This window comes from Nansenia antarctica, assembly GCF_963989245.1.
Source record: "Nansenia antarctica genome assembly, chromosome: 9".
Classification (NCBI taxonomy): Eukaryota; Metazoa; Chordata; class Actinopteri; order Argentiniformes; family Microstomatidae; genus Nansenia; species Nansenia antarctica.
The window spans coordinates 35488923-35512685 of NC_137679.1; the positions used below are offsets into that span (position 1 = coordinate 35488923).

The 23763-nt window shown below is 39.4% G+C and overlaps 1 protein-coding gene across 1 annotated transcript; it reads right to left on the bottom strand.

Annotated features, from left to right (window-relative positions):
- Positions 1 to 1658: 1658 nt before the first annotated feature.
- On the bottom strand, positions 1659 to 23527 carry pepd (peptidase D). The gene is made up of 15 exons (XM_080538793.1): positions 23498 to 23527; positions 22378 to 22561; positions 20773 to 20900; positions 20592 to 20655; positions 19563 to 19610; positions 19240 to 19301; positions 18933 to 18977; positions 17538 to 17613; positions 11963 to 12009; positions 10702 to 10770; positions 10341 to 10418; positions 9118 to 9266; positions 8470 to 8654; positions 2839 to 3030; positions 1659 to 2249 (listed from the first exon to the last, which is right to left on the bottom strand). The coding sequence occupies exons 1-15, from the start codon at positions 23512 to 23514 to the stop codon at positions 2106 to 2108; spliced, it is 1488 nt and encodes a 495-aa protein (XP_080394919.1). The 5' UTR covers positions 23515 to 23527; the 3' UTR covers positions 1659 to 2105.
- Positions 23528 to 23763: the final 236 nt, after the last annotated feature.

The window sequence follows — 23763 nt, forward strand, 5'->3', positions numbered from 1 at the left end:
ATATATGTATGTAAAAATGAGTGAATGAGTAAGTTGTTGAACTGAAGGCTATTCAGCTGAATACTCCCTGTGACTGAACAGAAAGCCCTCTTTATTTATTTGTTGGAGTCTCTAGGGAAGGCGCTGGTTTATCGGCCACCAGTGGCCCCTTATAGCTGCAGGGTTAAAATGTCTGTTGCCTCTCCACCAATAGCTGTGTCAGAAGGGATGTAGGCATTCCAGAGCCCACGGGATGGTAAAAGCAGATGGTTAGAACCACGAACGCTAATACCTTTTTAAGAGAGATGGGTAAAAAACGGTTCTAATTTGCATGATATAAAGACTATTATACCATGTGAAGAATGATACAACAATTCCCTTCAAGGACACAGAATTATTCACAGCTGCTGTAAATGTACAGTACAGTATTCTTGGTCATAGATGGGGAAAAAAGGTAAAATGACGAGTAAATATTTTTTTTCTTTTTCTTTTGTAGACCCTGTAAGCATCTGTACTGTAATAGATTACAATAGATAGAAACTAAAAATGTACATTTTAGGAAAAAGGGTGGTACATTTACATTAACAGTGATGTTTACGAATAGCCTTACCCCTCTGTATTTTCTACTTCATACTGACATTTTCAATTCCATCCAGCCATGGACCATCACTGTAACAAAAGCTATGAGGGCTTGTACTTTACTTATGATCGTTAAAGCTTTCTTATCCTATATTTTGTAGTGATGCCAACATACAGAATGGTATGATGAACTTAATACATACCGTAGCAAAGTCATTACAATATAGGGATTTAAAAAGGGGCAATCTGGGATTTAAACAACAACAAAGCAGTCTAGTGAACGGCTTAAGGATGGGGCTGGAGAAATGTAACTACTCTTAAATTCTTAGAGTAGGCAGAGCCATGGATAGGACTGACCATCCATTACAGTATATAAAAAATAATAGTTTACTTTAAAACATGTTTTGTTTAAAAGGCTATAGATACTCTAAGCTATAGAGTGTTTGATAGTAAATTAAGCTTATATTCTGGGTTCAGTTGAGCTAAGCTCATTTGTAAGTAAGATTCTTCAAGAATCAATGGGTATATATCATTTATTTAAAAGTCGAAAAATGTATGTAACAATTTCAGATTTCCCCAATAACCATATGTGCCAAGAAAGTTGATGATTTAAGCCTTAAAATATTTGTCAACACAATTATTTCCTTCATAACTATGACTGAAAACCTCTATACTACAGTATTTGAAGTATGAACTGCAGAACTGTAATGAGCATGATTTAATTGACATGTTTTGGAGACGGTATGGATAAATAAACTACTAATTATGCTTGCATACTTTTTGTGCATATTTGTAGACATTCCATTAATTTGTACACCAGATTGTTGATGGTGTGAATCAAATTCAATTTGAAAAAAAGTACATACTGTACAATGAATGTTGAAATACCATAATGACAAACACATGCACAGTAAATGATAGTAATAGAGTATTTGCCTCCATTGACATGAGTGACAGGGGCTCCATCTACAGGAGGGGGGCAGTATTACAACTGAAGTTACACTAAAAAAAAAAGAAAAAAAGAAATTGGGCTCAGAAAGTCAGACAAAGTTACAAACTGAGGGAAATATTTGGTTCAGTGGTTGGCACAGTATTTTTATTTGATTTGTATAAATGTTCAAGAAAATACCAAGAATAAAATCTCTATCAAAAAGTCATATTAAAAACAATTTATTAGGCACTGAAATGTTTTCACTCTTTTAACACTGTTTCTAGTGGCAAGATGGCCACTGCATTATTCTTCATCTTAATAATCTCTCATTTCAGTATTCATGGTGGCCTCAAAATATAGTATTGGTGGTTTAACCAGCAATTTTGTATATTATTGTGTTGTGCTACTGAATATATAAAAAATGATACTTTGTTGTATTCAATTCCTTACTAGCAAGCATCGACTGCATTAAGCATTGAAAGCATCAATTATTGATATTCGGTAGACATATTTAAGATAAAGCGTGTCCCTTATTACAGAAAACATGCATTATCCCCAGGTTGCGGAGTGAAGATTAACAACTACTGTAGATCGGCTTGGAGTCGTTTGACGTCATTTACATGTTCAAGGAACTGACGATGGGACTGAAGGTCTTTGAGGAGTCTCTCATGAATTCCTCGATCTCCGCCACGGTGCGAGGGACGCAGGTGAGCAGCTCCACACCAGCTGCAGTTACTGCGATGTCATCCTCTATACGCACCTGCAGGAGACAGAGGGGAAGAGGAATAGTCAGCAGTGATGAACAACACCCTGAAGACCAAATCCAAGACTTTACAATCAACCAGGGACATGGAGTAGAGGAAGCAGTCTAAAGACATTTAAGTAAGTGCTGAATACCTAACCCTAACCCTTTTGTTCTTATATAAGCAATTTGAGATTGTGTGATGCCATAATATGTCTTATTATATTATATCTGTTATACAGAGGGAGAAGTAGATCATGGCAAGAGTTCAGTTTTCATTGACACCAATAAAGTTTGGTGTAGTGTGGCTATGGATAGGTCAACTTTTTTAGCTTTTGCACCACTGCTCTTTTGCACACTGTACATATCGTCTTCATATCTCATTCTGCATTCATATATACTGATGCTGATGATTCTGTACATATCATACTGTACACATCTTCGCGTTTGTCTGTACATATCACACTGTACATATATCTGTCCATACTTGTATGTTTTTTTTTTGCAGATCTTCTGGTCAGATGACAAACTGTGTTTCATTATCTTTGTACTCGTACTCTGTCAATGACAATTAAATTGAATCTGAAATCTTGAATCTGAAACAGACCCCTCCAAAGCCGCGGAAGCGAGCCAGCACTTGGTTGTTGATGAAGCAGCTCTGCGCTGGGTTGGCCAGGGCCTGGTCAAGCAGGTGGTTGATGAAGTAGATGCCTGGCTCCACCGTCAGGACCATGCGCTCCTGCACCGGACGGCCCATCCTCAGACTCTTCAGGCCGGGCTCGTCGATCCTCTCCACCCCCTAACCAACGACACAGTCAGCCAGACGGTTAGACCCCTAACCAACCACACAGTCAGTCAGACGGTTAGACCCCTAACCAACCACACAGTCAGTCAGACGGTTAGAGCCCCTAACCAACGACACAGTCAGTCACACGGTTAGAGCGATCCTCTCCATCCCCTAACCAACCACACAGTCAGTCAGACTGATCCTTTCTCTGTCATAGGTTTCTCTCTATATCCTAGGTTTCCCTTTATATCCTAGGTTTCCCTTTTTCTTAGAATGATAGTATGATATATTATCATTCTAAGGAAAAAAATTATGAAGTGAAAAAAGAAAAAGATATAATATATCATACTATACTATGTTCTTTTTTTCACTTTATTGATTGTTTTCCTTAGAATGATCATACTATATCATACTAAGGAAAACAATTATAAAGTGAAGAAAAAAAAAAGTGAAAGAAAGAAATTAAGAAATTATTATGTTATGTTATTATGTTCTGCATTATTGTTATTACTGTGTTATTACAACATTATTACTGTGTTATTACTGCACTATTACTGTTATTACAGCATTATTACTGTGTTATTACTGTGTGTTATTGCTGCATTATTGCATCACTGTGCCATTCAAATATTGTTACTGCATTATCACTATTAGTGTTATTACTACATTATTGCTGCATTATTACAGCATCACTTATTAATACATTATCACTACAGTAATAGTGTTATTAATACATTATCACTATGGTATTGCGATGCTATTAATGCATTAACACAGCGGTGTTGTGGTGTTCTTAATACATTATCACTACAATATTATAGTGTTATTAGGTAATAATGACCACATTATTATTTGTGCTATTGCTGCATTATAGCTGCATGTTATTGCTAAATTATTACAGTGCATTATCACTGTGCTATTAAAATATTTTACAGCATTGTTAAGCATTGTACAGTGTTATTATGACATTATCGCATTATTACTGTGTTATTAGTACATTATTGCTGCATCACTGTTATTAAAACATTGTTATCACTACGGTATTATACTATACATTATCACTAGAGTATTAGTGTTATCAATACATTGATATGGTATTGTGATGTTATTAATGCATTAATACAACAGTGTTGCAGTGTTATTAATACATTATCACTATGGTATTGCGATGTTATTAATGCATTAATACAACAGTATTATAGGGTTGTTAATACATTATCACTACAGTATTGTAGTGTTATTAATACATTATCGCTACAGTATAATAATGTTATTGATACATTATCTCTATGGCATTGTGATATTATTAATACATTGACAGCAGTGCTGCGATGTTATTAATGCATTAATACATTATCACTACAGTATTATAGTGGTATTATTACATTATCACTACAGTATACTAGTGTTATTGATACATTATCACTATGGTATTGCGATGTTATTAATGCATTAATACAACAGTATTGTAGTGTTCATAAATTATCGCTATAGTATAATAGTGTTATTGATACATTATCTCTATGATATTGCAATGTTATTAATACATTATTACAGTATTAATGCATTAATAACATCGCAATATCATAGAGATAATGTATCAATAACACTATTATACTGTGGTGATAATGTAATAAAACTATAATACTTGTATTAATGCATTAATAACATCGCAATACCATAGAGATAATGTATTAATAACACTGCAACACAGTTGTATTAATGCATTAATAACATTGCAATACCATAGTGATAATGTAATAATAACACTATTATAGTGTGGTGATAATGCATTAATAACATCGCAATACCATAGAGATAATGTATCGATAACACTATTATACTGTGGTGATAATGTATTAATGACATTATAATACTGTAGTGATAATGTATTAATGAGGTTATAATACTGTAGTGATAATGTATAATAACATTGCAATACCGTAGCGATAATGCATTAATAACTGTATAATATTGTAGTGATAATGTATCAATAATACTAATAATGTAGTAATAATACTTAAATAACACTATGATAATGTAGTAATAATACTTTAAAACAGTAAAAAGACGGTAATAGCGCTCTAATAACACAGTAATAATGCAGTAATCTAATATGTATGTAGGTATGTATGCATTGCATGTAGGTACAGTATGTATCTAGTATGTATGCATGTAGGTATGTATGTATGCATGTATTTTCTTTTTTTGCCACTATAATTTTTTCCTTAGTATGATAGTATGATATAGTATAGTATGATATATTATCATACTAAGGAAAACATTATAAAGTGAAGAAAATAAATATATATATATATCATACTATGTTCTTTTTCTTTTATTCTTTCTTTTCCACTTTATTATTGTTTTCCTTAGTATGATAGTATAGTATGATATTATTATCATACTAAAGAATTTAAAAAAAAAGTAAAAAAAAATAACATACCGTAATTTCTGCATTACATCTTTTTATAATAGTATACTATGTTCTTTTTTTTCCATTTCTTTTCACTTCATTATTTTTTCCCCTTAGAATGATAATAATATACTATACTATATCATACTAAGGAAAAAAAGAATACAATGAAAAGAACATAGTATACTATGTTCTTTTTTTTCCATTTCTTTTCACTTTATTATTCTTTTCCTTAGTATGATATAGTATATAGTATAGTATTATCATTCTAAGGAAAAAAATGAAGTGAAGAAAAAAAAACATAGTATAGTATGATATTTGATATCTTATTTCTTTTGCCTTAGTATGATAATAGTATATCATACTATCATTCTAAGGAAAAAAAATATAAAGTGAAAAAAAGAAAAAAAAAGAACATAGTATAGATCAGTGGTTCTCAACCTTTTTTGGGCCAGCGCCCCCCTGTCCATTATCCAGGTCTCTTACCGCCCCCCATCAAAAAAAGTAGGCTTATTTTCTTCCCTGAATATTAATGTTGACTAATATTCTGTGTTATATCACAGAACAACAATAACACAGCAGCAATTTCACACATGTCCGGTGCAGAACAAACAGTAGGCTACAAAACTGTACATTACAACTAACATTGTTAGTTTTTTAAGTGTGCTGGTGTTGCATTTCGCCAAATTGCTGTTTTATGATGCTAATATTTATTCATTTTTGATTGGACTTTGGGGGGGGTGGTGTCACAATATGGCGGCAAACGCTAGGGGGCTATTATTTAAATATTTTATTTAGTATTCTATGGTATTATTTTCATAAACTGACCACTTAGTTAGAATTTCTCATATCAAAACATATCAAAACATAACAAAGTTCCAAAGTTCAGAGCTCTGCGCTCTGGCAGCGCTCAGAGATGGGTGCTCTGACTGAAAACACGGTTTTGCCCAAGCGAACTGACCATTCGTGCATTTACGAACGTACCCGTAATAACACTGCTGACAGCTGATCAATCGCAAGCAGAGTAGTGGTTTCCTATAGCAACAAAAGACGCTGACAGCTGTTCGGAGTGCTTATGTGTTCGTTTCCAGGACATCACAAGAGGAGCAACATATCACAAAAAAGCGATCGTATATTTTAGTTTGTAAACGTTAAGACGAACACATCGCAATGCTAACCTCAGAATGGCACTAGGGATAACATCCACAACAACACTTAACAGTAATACATGTATGTAATATACTGTAATGAACCTGCGAGGGGAGGGGACATTCGTAGCTGATTTCTCTAGGTTCGATTATTGGTAAGCGACAGAGAGCTTTCCGGACTGGTTAGAAGAGATAGGTTGTTCCTGCTGTGATGTTCTGGTATGGTGGTATGGTATTAGCACTCATTTTAACTACATTAAATAAGCTGTATTGAAAGGAAGCGAACGCATAAGCGCAGAGGGTAGTGAGTGAGTATTTGGCACGACACTGGCGGGGACATGGACTGAGTATCACAACTAAAATAAGAAATGTTTCGCTTATAGCCAACAATTACAATGAGCCCACAAACTGAAACATATGTCACTCAAGCATAGCCTACAAGGAAAACACTCATAGAAGTTGGGCATTGAAAGTTGGCTTGTGCTAGCATTATCTATGGTGCATCCATGGTCAACATGACCTTACAGATGGGATGAACCGGGGTTCTTTCTATCGTAGCCTAGCATAGTATTGCAATTTCTGCACTGTACCGGAACTGTCAAGATTCTTCTACAATGCAGCTTACCCAGACACATTGGAAACTATCAAAAGCTCTGCCTTTGCTAGCTGAGTTTTTAGCTTCTCCATCTTCTTGATGACACTCACTTTTATTTTTTGGGGGGCGCTGCGCTACATGTGTCTGCATCACAGAGCCCGGCCACGTTCAGAGCGCTCAGAGATGGGTGCTCTGACTGAAAATACGTTTTTTGTCCGAGCGAACTGACCGTTCTTGCATTTACGAACGTACCCGTAATAACACTGCTGACAGCTGTTTTTCATGAGAAAAATACTTTATGCGTGAACGCCCCCCAAGAACACCTCAACGCCCCCCTTTAAAAAATATTTGTTCCAGCGCCCCCCGATGTTGTCTGAACGCCCCCTGGGTGGTATAGATAGAAATAGTATAGATAGAAATACTAGGTGTTAGCAAATTAGCCTATACGAGTGTATGAATGTCCAGCAAGCATTAGAAATAGCTAGTTGAAATAGCCTACGAATAAAGTCTAATCAAGATTGCAATCAAATCAAAGTTTGGATTTAGCCTGATAGTGATTAATCTTTTGTGAAGCAGCTCTGGGTCACTCGTGTTTATTGATGATGTGACAGAAGACAGAAGCAGCCTGATGAATTCTGAAGTGTTTAGGGATATACTGTCTACTCAGATTCGGCCAAATTCAGCATAGTTGATTGGACAGCGCTTCACAGTACAGATGGACAATGACCCAAAACATACTGCAAAAGCAACCCATGAGTTGAGAAGACAAAACGAAAGGGCGAAAGACCCATGAACAAACAACAACTGAAGCAGCTGCAGTAAAGGCCTGGCAAAGCATCACAAAGGAGGAAAGCCAGCATTTAGAGATGGGTCCATGGGTTCCAGACTTCAGGCAGTCATTGCCTGCAAGGATTCTCGACAAGTATTAAGTATGACAAATTAACATTTTATTTATGTTTATGTTAATTTGTCCAATTACATTTGAGCCCCTGAAAATAGGGGACTGTGTATAAAAACGGTTACAATTCCTAAACGTTTCATACTATATTTTTGTTCAGACCCTTGAATTAAAGCTGAAAGTCTGCATTTCAATTGCATCTCGATTGTTTCATTTCAAATCCATTGTGGTGGCATACAGAGCCATACTTATGGAAATTGTGTCACTGTCTAGATATTTCCGGACCTGCCAAAGGAGTGCCGGAGGTGTGCCAAAGGAAAAAATAAATAAATCTATGAACATTTAATGGACAATAAAGTTGGACAATAAAGTTAATGGACAATAAAGCACTGACCTCTGGGTAGCCGCCCACATCGTGCACATCGATGCCCAGTAGGTGTCCCAGGCCGTGGGGCATGAAGACGGAGCCCAGGTGGACCTTCATCATGTCCTCCACATTCCCACACAGGATGTCCATTTTCTTAAGTTCCTCCAGCTGGACCCGGTCAGCCAGACGGTGCATCTCTGACCACTTCACCCCTACAACACAAGCCTGCTCCAGTCACAGGTTCTACACCTCATGCTTCCCTTTGTCCTGTAATGTATTATGTCCCAAAGTGCCCTCATATACGTATATGAGGGTCAAGAGAGGCTGGTGGAGGTAGAAGATAGGGTCATTGTAATGCATGGAATGGAATGAGGAACTACTACCAAACACATGTTTGTTACCATTCCTCATTCCATTCCATGAATAACAATGAGCCCGTCGTCCAATTTCAACCTCCACCAGCCTCCCCTGACGCAGGTGATATCGACTTGACCTGTTTATTCTATTACGATATGACCACCAGCTAGCTAAGACTATTCCAAAGTCATTTCTGATCCTGACCATCATAGTCAAGTCAAAGACCGAATAAAAGCGTAAACAATCTTGCAATTCCTGTTAATACCGGTAAACTGTTGATGACAACCTTTTGTGAGATACTTCTTTAATGTCGAATACCTGGCTTGATGGCATCCATGACAGCTCGAGACGATTTGAACACGGCCTCATAGATGCCCTTCTGGTCTGGAGTGAACTTGCCATTGGCTGGGAAGGAGCAGGTGATGTCAGAGGAGTAGCAGTAGTACTCTCCACCCATGTCAAACAAGCTGCCAGGAGAGAAACCACACCATCACAATTAGACAAAGCAACCTCCCCTGAAGCCTTCCTAGTTGCATCACTGTATGTCTGAACATAAATGGGTCACAGCTTGTGCATCAGAATGAATAAAGGTTCGCTGCGGACGCTGTTTGCCTTTAAAAGGTGTACACGTTGTGTCACCACGGGGGGTTCCGCTTTAAATCTCCATCAGTGCACAACACACAAGAGCCTGCCTCGGGTTCAAACCCAGTCCACTGTGCTTTGTCTAGACTTAAGACGAAGCCCCTGAGAGTGCCACACAAGTGCAAAAATCTGTTTAACTTCTAAGACGTTATCAATATTTAAAACCTGACAAACTTTAGAGAGACTAATGTGACTACATAAAAGCATCTTTCAAAGCATGATTTTTTTCTCTCTCGGGGGAGCAGATCAGACTATGAAAATAAAACAATGGAGCGGCATAAGGGATGTTCTGATGTCGATGTCTCGTCAAACATATATTAGCAAGGCAAAGGAGTGAAAGTGCAAGGAGTGCAAGTGCAAGGTACTTAACCCCTAATTGCTCCAGGGGCGCTGACTATGGCTGACCCTGTGCCCAGAGCAAAAAATACATTTCGTTCTCAGCTCAGCCTGAACAATGGAAAGGGTAAAAAAGGTTCTTATCCTCTCTGACCCTTCAGTGCGATATCAAATCAACCACTGTGGGCAATTAGACATTAAAGCCTCAATCACACTCATAATCAAATATACTACTATAGATCTGGCTGGATATAGGTAAACTGAAAAGATCTAAAAGCCCAGTACTGTACATGAATAGCATAGTGTATATAGTTTCATAAAATAACAGGCAAAAAAGACTAACACTGCTGTAGCATGAACAACAGGGGGAGATGTAACTCTGTCTGGTGTAGAGGTACACACAAACAATTATAAAAAAAGGCATTTTCTTTGGTAAATAGACCAAGAAATATCTTTTTTTTGTGTAAAAACGGAATCTACAAAAATCAAGTAAAAAAATCTACTCATCATCATTATTAGTTATGTTATTACATGTGAAATGAATACAGTGAGTACTGACTAACCACATGTCCCCATCCTCGATGGTCTTGTCGTTGGGGGCGCCAGCATGGCCGTAGTGCAGTGTTGCAGAGTTGTGCCCACTGTTGAACGTTTAAACATCAACATCAACATCATCATCATCATCATCGCAATGAGAAAGAGAACCATTTCTGCAAAATCTACCTCTCATTCCTTCTGTACAGTAGATAATGATATGGAAAAATCATGAACTACGACAGTTGCTGTCACTGCGACTGTGAATAATGAGTTCAAGTAAAGAGTTCACAAAGGCACTTCATGGAGAAATGCAGCTGGTCCTCAGAGACGGTTCATTGGTTCTCTGTCAGCAGCATTGTGAGTAGTGAAGGAGGGGAGGGGCCTTACGTTCCACAGATGCAGGTGTAGGAACAGTGGCGCATCCCCCCACGGGTGTAGCAGTAGTGCTGGAACAGACTGCAACAGAAAGGCCCCAAGCTGTCACTAACAAACTGTCACTAACATGAGAACGCAGACATAACACAAACACCACACCAAAAATCGGCGACGACTAAATCATAGGTAGGATGATATCAGGGGAGGCTGGTGGAGGTAGAAATCGGAGGACAGGCTCATCGTAATGCTCAGAATGGAATAAAGAATGGTATCAAACACATGTTCGACCATTCAATGTCCTGTGATTTCTACCTCCACCAACCTCCATTGGATGATATCTACTTTTTATACAACAGTTAGTTCCGACCAAGTAATTTGATTGGACAAGAGGCATTCCATGAGTTACGATATATAGTATAACAGCACTGGGACTTTTAACTATATGTAGCACTCCGCCGCACAGGTGTTAAATTACCGTTAATTAGACTACATTGTTACTAAGAATACATTAGCCAATCAGCGCGCAAAGCAAAACTCTCCGTTTTTAAATCCTCAATTTTGGCCGCCATTGGCCAAAAGCTGTAATTTGGCTCTACAAGTGTTAATATATAATTTTATGAAGTTTTAATATGTTTTCAGGCGAGAAAGTAACCATATATATTCACAAAATGTATCCGGTTTATCAAAATAACCTGTTTATATATCTGATCTGGCGTTTTTTTCCCCACTTCTGTGGGAAACTTCGCTAGTTGAACAGTCCCGTTGAGGAACTATTTTTTCTTGACGGAGCCAAAATAAATGATTAAATAAACAAACAAATCATAATCTGTTGTCACTTATTACTGTTAACTAATAAATTGCGCTGTAGAACTGTTGTATAAAAGCAATATCACAGGCCTGGCGGCCTCGTACCTACGACCGAATCACAGCCGTGCTGATATTCAGTATAACACACTCCCTCTCGTGTGATATTGCTTAAGTATTATGATAAAACAGACCTGCCCTGTGGGGCAGAAATGTGTCACTTGGGATGTTGGGCAGTGAGAGAAGTAGTCTCTTATCAGTGGTGGTGTGTGACTGCAGTACAGTCAAAGGAACACACCTTGGCATTTAACAGTTTTATTATCTTCTTTGTGTGCAGATGGTTCTTTACGCAACCTGCCGACCATGCAATATAAAATCTAGGGCATCGCCACAATAACATCTGGTGCTTTGCGTTCTCACTGCATGCAATATGGTTGGCATACTCATAGTGACGTCAAGGTCAACTCACCTCTCCATTTCAAATTCTTTCTGTCCAGGTTTCACATGCTTCATGAGCTGTAGAAGAAAGAAATGCAGCTTGTTGGACTTGAGTAGGTCTATTCAGTCATTGCTGCTTTGGCTTAGGGGAAATAATGTGCAGTTTAAAGTTACTTTTCTTATTCAGTTATTAAAAGTACACAAAGCACCAAAATCTTTTCCAAGTATATTTCTCATCAGTCTACTGTTGATGTGGTCGCAAAATATAATTACATTCTGCATACAAGAAGACTGAGTGATGTCCTAATGACAGGCTTGTATGGACTTCTTGTGTCATCTCACTTTTCCAAGAAGTATAAATAAGCTTGCGATAATGACATCAACAAGGCTTGAATGCTAAATTGAATCATATTTTGGTATGAAGACTTTTAAAGACACTGTTTTTGCAAATTTTTTCCAGTAGCTCTGACACATTTTCACTTCCCAGGTTTTTTATTTTATTTTTTATATATATTTACAGATCCGTAGCTTTGTCCATAACACATTCCCTATGTTTCCACTTACCGAATGATTCCATTTTAAATGGTTTCCTGACACCAATCCCAACTCTGAAAGGCTCAATTTCATGTGTCGTGGAAAAAATTAGGACACCCCATGAAATACAATTTTTTACGGAATTAGTTAGTTATTAGTTCCTAATAACTGGTATTGCCCCCTTTGGCAGAAATACCATAAATTAGACGTTCCTATAACTGTCTACCAGCCTCTGACATCGACTGGGAGAAAGTTTCCCCCACTCCTCCATGCAGAATCATTTCAGCTGTGTGATGTTTGAGGGGTGTCTTCCATGCACAGCCCGTTTCAAATCATCCCACAGCACCTCAATAGGATTAAGATCCAGGCTTTTACTTGGCTATTCCAGAACTTTCCATTTCTTTCTTTTGAGCCATTTCTTGGTGGATTTACTAGTGTGTTTGGGGTGATTGCCATGTTGGCAAGTCCATGTCCGCTTCAGCTTAAGGTTTTGGACAGAGTGGCACTCCAACGAGCCGTAGGGGTAGGGAAGGGAAACGGCATTGGGCCTAAGGCTCGGTTGTCTAAGATTTATGACGGTGCATCACCAGCCTGTGATAGATGTCAGTGATCTCCCGCAAACCTTATACACATGTTCTGGCTTTGCCCATCCCTACATCATTATTGGACAGAAATCTTTAATACCCTATCATTAAGATATAATTGAGGAGAAAGTAGAACCAAATGCTCTCAGTGTTTTGTTACTGTTTTGGGTCTCCTCCTCATTGCCTTTCCTCCCTACTTCCAAGAAAGAAGTCAGAAGTAGCTTTTGTCACCCAACTGACTAGGAGATTAATCTTGACCAGTGATGCCGGTAACGCGATACTAAGTATCGCGATACTCTAATCTGATTACTTTTCCCAGTAACGACTATTCTATCGCGATACTATTTCCAAATCAGTAATCTGATTAAAGTTACTTATTCGAGTGACTGTGCGTTACTATTGCGTTACTACCTCATAACTTAGGCTAAATGCAGTATTTCTTTGTAATGTTCGATAGTAAACAAACATTTATTGCTTTTCTCGCGTCTTGGGGAGTGACGTCAGTGATCACGTTTTCAACACGAGGTGCAGCAGAATCGCTCACGTGTATCACCACGCTGATTGCACAGTGTAAACAGAAGCGTATAATGGAGGAGAACAGAGATATGCGTTAAATAGCTGGAAATATAGGGATTATTTTGAGTTTGTGTCAGCAAAGGATGACAAGAACATAAATGTTCGTTGTACACTCTGTGCTGGCAAGAAAATATTGTCCTGTGGTAAAAGCCTGAATGGTCAGGGTAGGTTTTAGGTTTTGTGAAACCCCTCCTTGCTAGTTACTGTTAAGGGGAGGCTACCCCCCCTAGACTTTGCCAATAGGCAAAAAAAGAAAGAAAATAGATATCACTATGAACACATTCCCAGTTTGTTATGTACATAAAAACTATGAAAAAATGTATTGCAAGTTTTCTGAATTTATTATTGTTTATGTTTATTATGCAAATTAGATGCTAATTGGACCCAAATCTCCAGGATCACTCACACCATCATATTTGTCAATTTTTTTATTTTTTTATTTATTTATGTTGACACATAAGAAAACAAACTTTGCACACAGCAGATTGTGTCTATGTCCTCGTATCAGCCCATACATCAGGAAATACTGTCCATAGTCATAAAAAAATCTATTTTCGCCATGGTTTTGGTATAAAATGTACTATAAACAGGGCTATGAATGATATATCATCAAACTCTTGTGTGCAGAGAAGCAGAATATGGATAGGAAGAAATGTGGAAAGTTTGGTCTGTTTTGGTGCAAGGAAAATCCTTGTGTGTGGACAAGTGTGTGGACAAACACATAAAAACAAATTTTCGGGAAAACAGACTCAAAGTTTTGTATTGTGAAATATGAAACATTTTTATTTGAAACTGCTATTCACAAACACAAAACCTAATCAAACCATTAGCAATAAACATCCTAAACACCTGACTGATAACTGAATAACATAAACTGAACAGAAATGCACACAGGCTACAAATAGTGGCTGTTATGGAATAGAAAGTGTCTCCCTCTCTCACAAACCTCTGGCACCACCATGTAATCAGCACACAGAACTACAGCCAGCCAGCCAGCCACACACACACACACACACACACACACACACACACACACACACACACACACACACACACACACACACACACACACACACACACACACACACACACACACACACACACACACACACACACACACACACACACACACACACACACACACACACTTGTGTCAAGCCTAGTTACAGAACCTGGTACTGGTGTGTGAGCACATCTGCCTCTCCTGTGTGTGAGAGAGGGACAGAACCTGGTACTGGCGCCGCAACCGAGTCGGGGCTCGGATATGTGTTCGGCGGGCCCGAGCCGATTCAGGAAATATTAGAACGGCGTCTGTGGCTCGTACGGTTGCGACGCAGCGGTACTTTGACCTGAAGTGCCTAGGCCGAGAAGCCTGAATTTGAGTTATTTTTAAATGCTTTTCGGTCAGCGCGGCCGTTCCGAGGCGCAGAGACGCACCGTTTTCGACGAGGTCATTCGTAAGGGGCTTGGCACCCGTACTCTGTCGAGTTTTTTCTGCTAGGCGCGACCGAAGATGTTCGACATTTGTGAAAACCAGACCTCTAGCTCACTCAGGAGGGGAGTTATGAATTCTGGCCACAGGAGGCCATACAATGGGCTAGAGACTTGAAATCACTTTTGTCTGAAAGCTGGCATCCCACTGATGGTGTGTGTCTTTTTCTGTTCCCCTGGCTACATAGGAAGTGTCCCAAAGGTGAGCCTAAAGTTCAGGAGGTCGCCAATGTTAAACGGCTGAGTGGGGAGGGGTAGTGAGTGACTAAATTGAGTGCTGTTTGGTGATACATTGGGCTAGAGATCTGAAATCACTTTTGGCTGAAAGCTGGCATCCCACTGATGGTGTGTGTCTTTTTCTGTTCCCCTGGCTACATAGGAAGTGTCCCAAAAGTGAGCCTAAAGTTCAGGAGGTCGCCAATGTTAAACGGTGGGTCACAGTGATTGACTAAATTGAGCGCTGTTTGGTGATACATTGGGCTAGAGACTTGAAATCACTTTTGTCTGAAAGCTGGCATCCCACTGATGGTGTGTGTCTTTTTCTGTTCCCCTGGCTACATAGGAAGTGTCCCAAAAGTGTCCCTAAAGTTCAGTAGGTCGCCAATGTTAAACGGCTGAGTGGAGAGGCTAGTTCCGCCTTCCGCGTCACATGGGACACGACAACCAATCACATTCGAGAATTTTCGCATCAACCAATAGAATCGCGTATTCTAAAAGAATGCAACCTATCTATTTTAGTGATTGGTTGCTGATACAAGGGGCGTTGTAAATTTTGGAAGCGGCCATTTTGAGCACAAGAAACACATCTTTCAAACAAGGCCAGGCTTGATGTATTTCAGACAGCAGCCGTTTCGGTAACGCTGTGCGTAAACTACTAACTTTTGGCGAATTTATGAGGATTTTACGGACGCATGCACCACAATCAAGTAAAATAAACAACCAAATGTGTTTTTGTCGACGTTGTATTGTCACTAATATGAAAGAAAACATGTTTAGGAGGCAAAAGAGCAACTCATCTCAAAATCGGGGAAAAATGGGAAATTGCGTTTTGAGGGGGGTAGCCCCACTTAAATAAAGATTATATTTATTTTATTGTTTAAAAACAAGTATTTATGTTGGGTGAGGCAAAGAAAGACTCTTTATTTTGTTGTTTTAAGTTATTGTTTAAAGTTTAATTATGTAATTTAAGTTACTGTTAAAATAAAGTGAGTTTTGGCAAAACCAGTTTTCATTTTTATGTTGCGGGTGGGGGGGGGGGGGTCGGGTGCCTAGGCAGCTGCCAATAGTAACTAAAAAAGTAACTAGTAATCTAACTTAGTTACTTTTAAAATCAAGTAATCAGTAAAGTAACTAGATTACTTTTTAAAGGAGTAATCAGTAATCAGTAATCAGAATACTTTTTCAAAGTAACTGTGGCAACACTGATCTTGACCAACTGGAAATCGACTGTATCTCCCCATCATACCCACTGAATAAGAGACATCCTTTATTTTCTTAGATTGGAAAAAATCTGACTTTCATTAAGTGGCTCCTCCAATACATTTGGGAAATGATGTGGTCCATTTTTCCAATTCATTCAGAGGATACATTTCCCACTCATGCCTGATTGGCACCTCTTGTGGTTTGGAGGGGTATCAATGTGGTGTGGGTGATATGCTGCTGTACTGACTATTAATGTCCAATACTAACGTGGTTCACTATTAGCTGACTGATGGATTTTTATTTTTATTTTATTAATGTCTGTTTATGGTTGTATTATTTTAGTCTCTGTAAGCTGCTTTGGTGTTCAGTATTATGTCAACGTCTTTTCTAGAGGGTATATGTACCTTTTTACAAATGCTCTTTTGACAAGTGTATTATCTTGACAAATCCAATAAACAAAGTATTAAAACAACTAAGTAATAATAATAATTTTTAAAAATATATATTTTTTGGGACCAAATATATAGTGGACTGAGGAGTAATATTCTCAAAAAAAATTTGCGTCAAATACTATTTGAATATTGTATGTACAGCAGAAGGGTAGGTCAGGTGAGTGTTTGATATAACATTAATAAAGGATAAATATAAATATAGTATAAATATAGTCTGCATTGACTTCATGACAGAACTACTAAACTTCAGGAAAAGGAGAATCAAGATGGCATTATCTGACCAGTTATGAAAAGCTCTCAACAGTAAAAAAATAAAAATAAAAAAGTTAGAAAAAATCTATCCGATCAGTTAAGAATCGCCCTGTCAAACATCACTAACAGCTACCGCAAACCTCTCATCTTAAGCGTACCTGAAGAACATTTTCTCTAAGCTGAAAACAGACCCTCAGAAAATCCTGACAGCCCATTTTCCAAAATGCACTGATAGAAATGAGCGTGGAGTTCATTCCCCCCTGTGGCAGGTCTGTCCAGCCCTGCAAGATGTTACCTCTTTATGGGCTTCACTGGAAATCCTGTTAGTGTAGCGAAGAACCTCCAGCTCCATATCAGTCTTAATCAGCCGGCTGCAGGAGGGAACCAGGGGTCAAAGACTTGTAAACTCTGGTCATCATTAGATCTACTGCTTACCACACCAGGTGAGAGATCTCTCCAGGTTATCATGCCTACACACACTGACACCCAGCCGGAGGCGAAGGAACCACCAAGAGAGCCAAAGCTTTTTGAACATAAAAACCATGCATAATAACTGTATGCATGGATGGAAGATGGATGGATGGCTCAGACTTCAGTGAAAGATTACATTCATACAAGTTGAGAGAAACTGCGTTAATGATGCCATCTTGTTAGCGAGGTGTTTATGACAGTCTATTCTTGGTCATGGTTCCCATCACCATTTCTATCTTAATGAGTCTCCTACATGTTGGAGATGCAGTCACCACCTCAGATGACTCAGTGGTGTGAAACAGCCACAGCCGACTAATAAGGTTTTACAAAAATAGTTCCACATAAATAACACAAGAGCAGCAGTAACTAATGGTTCTTGGGTGGTAATCATTTTGGCTACAGAGCACAGTGAAGCCCTATTAGTGCTGAAGCACTCAAATGTTTTTTCTATCTTTTTTATCCATTACCTTAATGAAAAAACAAACACACGACACGGGTAAATATGCACATTTGCTATTCCAAAAATGTTGTTGTTTTTTTACTCTATATTTTAGAAAGCATTTTTCATTACCAAAACAGCATTTGTAAATGATTTTTTTATTTAATTCCCTGATCTCTACCATTAAACATAAGTAATTACAACCACAAGAAAGCTTGAATGTCACATATTGCACCTTAAAAGAGATGTGCCTAAACGGCTTTCCACATCATTTGAGAAATGTCAGTTCATCAGACTGGTATGGAGCCAAATGCCAAGGGCAGCAAGGGAAGCACGAAGACCATTACAGCTGAGCAGGCTGGCTTACAGCTCTGACGGGAGGCAGAAAACAGCCCAGAGAGAAGCCTCTGCTTCTGACTGCACACACTCAATTACCTCAGTAGGCAGAAGGAGCAATGGCCGCTGTCTCACCGACGGCTATAAGTGAAGACTTACTGGAAATACTGCTGGAGGCCTATTTTCATTGAATAAGGCTACATACAAATTGAGTGGCAAGAATGTTTTTCATTCATGGTGTTGAAAACAAGGATAGACACACATCCTCATAAACATTGTATGTGATGCATCAGTTGTTTTAGTTTCAGAGCAATCCTTTAATACTGTAAACCTCAGCAATCCAGAGGTGTCTCTTCAGTTTGCTGATAATGGCACAGAACAGACATCAAATTGAGAAAATACATTAAAGTCTAAATGGGGAACATGTTAATAGAGTGGCCTTACCATTCCACAATGACTGGATGCAGAAGAGTGTTGTTAACTTGGAATCTGTAAGGTCAAAGGTGTTGATCAAGGCACAACATTTAACCATACAACTACGCAACCATGCAGAAAATAATGTAATGTCATGGATTACTAACTTACAAGCAAGAGCAATATGTATATTTCAACAAATTAGTTTCAGGCTGATCTTAATCACCACCAATCTGTATGCTGGAGGGTTTGCTGCATGCCTGCTAATGAAACTAGAATAATGTCTGTGACCAATGTGCAATTACACTAATGAATAATTGATGGTAGTTAAACATACCGGCTGATTCCTTCAAAGGAGGCTTCGCGGCAGGTACTTCCGCTATCAGTATTCAGTCCTCGCTGGAAGGATAAAATATACTTGTGAGACTACTTTCAAGTCTCCATTAATGTCAATGTCAATCCATGGCTGGCGTACATGTAATCGATTATCGTGTCTGGCCTAAAATGGACTGATCTAAAGTCTTGACAAAGACACAGAGAGAAAAAACACTAATATTGATTGCTGAGAGTGAGTGAGTGTTAAAACAATCTAAGCTTATCCTACGAGTCGGGCCCACAGTTCATTAAGACAAGAGTCATTTGTACAAGGATGCTGCGTACCAACGTCAGGAGGGAAGCGGGCTTCAGGTTGGACAGGACATCAGCGATCTGAGTGAGCGCAGAAAGGCAGCGTTAATGAGGGAAGAGACAGAGCTGGCGCTGTCTAATGGAGAAAACCTAAGCTCATGTTTTCTTATTATCTTGGGCTGCAGACAGGAAGGTCTCACTCATGAGCAGTGAGGTAGCAACAAAGGCCCCCTGGTACTGAGCACATTAAACGGCGACGCTAAAATTCGCTTAGCTCGGTTTGTGACTATTTAGTACAGCTCTGCAAACAGCTTAAAAGGCAACACGGCCCTGATTTGATCACGTTCATGGGGAAAATCAATATACATGGAAGAGAATTATCTGAACATCATTACCGTACTGGTTTTTATGAATCAGTGGTACGGTACTCGGTATCACAAAGTTGAAAGGACACGAAGGCTAAACTCTCCATGTTCAACCTGTTCCTCTGTCCTCAACACTGTCCTCATTTGCTTATATCTGACTGACGCACAGGTGTCTGCCTCTTCAAACACCATCGGGGGAGCGTCAACTCCACTGCATGCATACACTTAATCTTAATGTGCCATATGTCTGGGGAAGACAGCTAACATCAAGCTCATTATCATGCTGGTCTACAGGGGGGGGAAAGCAGGCCTGAAGTTATTCTGAAATATATCATATGGTTGTTTTGTTTCAGGGAAGAAGCGGTGTAAAGCTTTTGAGAGGGGAACCCTTGGGAGAGTAATTTCAGTGGCCTGTCATAACAAAAACACATTATTCAATGCTTAAGGGAGAATGACAGGAATGACAGGGAACCGAGGGTCCTCTTAGCGTAGCCTAGCCTAGCCTAGCACACTAGAATCATCAATGGTTAGATATGTCTTACCACTGGTCAAAAGGTATAACAAACATGAAGCTCCTGGCTTCCCTGATCAGTGATGTCGGTTCCAAAAGGCTTTAACCTAAAAGCACAACACTGACCCTCTGCTCATGCAGACAACATGTGTATGCAGACGTGCATACTAGCACATACATACTTACATCGCAGGTGTATTGCACTTCATCAACGGCGTATTTCGCCTTGAAGTGTTCCCTGGGATGAATCCTGTCAACACACAGAATATGTTTTCCAAGACAGTTGCCAAGTAAGTTTACAACATATTAGAATATGAGTCCTAGTGGTTACCGTAATTTGGAATAGACTGTAAAAAAAAAAACTCACTCTCCCATCCAGGTGGCATAACTATCAGGCAGCTTGGGGACAAAGAGGATGGATTTTCCTGTGTCCACGTCGATGGATCCGTAGCAGTCGGCCTCGGTCACTCCAAAAGCCCAGTGGAAGAAGGACTCCTACGGAACCAGAAGAAGCAGAAGAAGTGAGTCAGGGCCCTGACATCTCTCTCTGTGAGTTTTCATTTTCAGCTTGTATTGTAACATGTATTGAACCCAGGTGCAGTCTGGGACACCAGTCTACAATGACAGTGGGCACTGAAGCGATAAGGAACATCATAAGCAAACATCATCGTGCTCAATAAATGCAGGATGGAAAAATAAACCCTAAGAAGAGACTCAACCTGTTAATCAGTAGCCGAATAGTCTGAGCTTATTGGAACAACAAGGGAGACTTGTCAGATTCTTTTTAGATGGCAGCAACAAAAGGCAAATAAGATTTCAGTATACTTATATTGTTATGAGAAAGTTTGGATTCTTTGGCTAGCCTGTTGTTCACAGAGCCAGTTCATTATTAACTTAGACTTTGCTTCACTGCTTCTAAACGTTGATAGATAGGATTCCTGCTCATAGCTCTGTCCTGCATCCACACCTAGAGGACAACATGATGGATGATTGGCCGAGGACTGTTCCGCTCTGCCTCTAGGGAGGCTAACTAATAGAATAGGGGGCAAGTGGGCCGGTACAGAGTGAACAGCATGTCCACCAGAGCAAACATAATGTAATCCCTCATCAGCTGGCAGTAACCCTCATATTCAGCAGTCTATAGATATAACGTATCTGAATCAGCTAGAATTGTGTGATGGATTGGGTATCAGAGAGATCATTTGTCCTTAGAGGATAAAGTACTTTGATACATAGAGATGATAGCCTACATTATTAACCCCTGACTGGGATAGAACTCAGGTTCTGTACATCATACCAAGCCCAGACGTATGCCATTAGACCAGTGGTTCTCTAACCTCTCCTCGGGGACCACCAGCCGTTCCACATCTTTGATCTGTTCCACCACCAGCACACCTGATTCAACTAATCAAGTACAAATCATAATTGCTTTGCACTTGATTAGTTGAATCAGGTGTGTGCTGGTGGTGGAACAGATCAAATATGTGGAACGGCTGGTGGTCCCCGAGGAGAGGTTTGAGAAACACTGCATTAGACCAAGAGAACATCCTTGTGGTCCGTGATGTGAGCAACATTTGGGTTTACAAGTCCCAGACAGAGATTCCACGTCACTTGTGCTACAGTCTCAACACACAAACACACTGTTTGCCCCCTTTCTCTTTCATATCCCCAGACTGAATAGAATACCACAACATCTGAATGAGACAACCTTGTAACTATGACTGATCAATCTTCAGCACAATCATTACCAAATCTAATATACAGTACAGTAACAGCATCACTTATAAGTCTGACATGACACCAGGGGAGACTAATGGAGGTAGGAATCGGAAGACAGGCTCATTGTAATGCATGGACGTGTTTGATACCATTCCTCATTACACTTCATGCATGACAATGACCTGAATCCTCCGATTTCTCGCTCTACCAGCCTCCCCTGCATGACACTAAACAGCATGTGTTGGTCCAGTACCTGTCTGAAGGCGAGGTCCGTGTCGGTGCAGTACCTCTGCTTCTGCTCCCCCCCCTGTAGCAGGACCACAGACTTGGGTACCAGCCCTTCTTGGGCTCTCAGGCCCTGGCACAGCCGCCGCCGGTTCTCAGCAAACAGGGCCGCTGCCACTCTCAGGGTCTCCTTACCCCGCCAAAACACAGGTCTGCAGCAAGAAAGCATCCAATGTTTAGCTTAGGGCCTCAGTCCTATTTGATACTGCAACCCAAAGTGAGATTAATAATACCTACTGTAACATAATATGTGTATTATTATAAATGATATGAAGGCAATATATTCACTGTATGAACAACATAGGCCTATTAAGTGATATTTCTGACAGAGGGGGGAGGACTGAGTCATGAGATGAACATTTCTGCCTAGATGATAACCCCCAACAAAAAATGTCAGCGCTTTGTTCAACCAAGTGAACTTTGAGGTGCCTCTAATCAGATCTCAGATAAAACATTTACCTCTGGCCAGAGTTATCTAGTAACAATCTGAATGATATGATCAAAGTTCAGACAAGTAGTCTTTACAGTGCTTTGAGAGCTAAGCACCAGGTTGTCCACACTGCTCATGTGAATGATTACCCCTTCCTTTTTACATTTTAAATGTAAATTCAGTACAGACACATATCGTTCTCGACAATACTCATTTAACCTATTTACTTCCCAAAGCTCATCACTGGGGCAGGTCTTTGTCAAGCAATGTTGCTGATGAAACAGGGACTAGCCAGGTATCTTGGCTGACACAGAATACCATGAATGAATGCAACGCTAGCTAGCTGGCTACACAGTACAGGATGTGTCAATCCTGCGAGCTCCTCTCTCTATTGTACTAACTGTCCTCCAAATGAATGAATGAATGAATGACATCTAGTTACTACTAATCCCAAACCTTCGTATTGTATGTATGGATGGATTCCCATGACAATCATGTCCTAGCTAGTTAGCTTCAGTAGCTAGCAAGTTAGAATACATTCGTGCAAGCTGAATGCTAGAATACACAATTAGTAACGCGTTCAAGTGAATTATGTTAAGAAGATCTTTTTTAAACAAAGTATTAAAGAATATAAGAAACGGGTTTGTTTTGTACTCACTCCTGGCGTGCTGTCATGTTGGTGGGTCGCTGTGTGTGTGTGTGTGTGTGTGTGTGTGTGTGTGTGTAGGAGGTGGTCACGTGACTTGTCTGGTGGAGATCAGCTGACTGCACTTCCCCTGCTGTCACTTGGACTTTAATCATCAATGATATGGATTTCTATAGTTCACATCTGTTCACTTTTGATCAAAAAGTGAAAGTGCACGTTACTGTATAGGCCTATAGACGATAGGTTGTTATAATTGTTTACATAGTCAGTGATTTATT

What these genes read in the sequence shown, in the direction of transcription:
- pepd (XM_080538793.1), bottom strand. An exon ending in TACACCTGCATCTGTGGAAC is followed by an intron (nt 10,419 to 10,701) that starts GTAAGGCCCCTC and finishes AACGTTCAACAG; the next exon opens with TGGGCACAACTCTGCAACAC. An exon ending in ATGTGGGCGGCTACCCAGAG is followed by an intron (nt 3,031 to 8,469) that starts GTCAGTGCTTTA and finishes GTCGTTGGTTAG; the next exon opens with GGGGTGGAGAGGATCGACGA.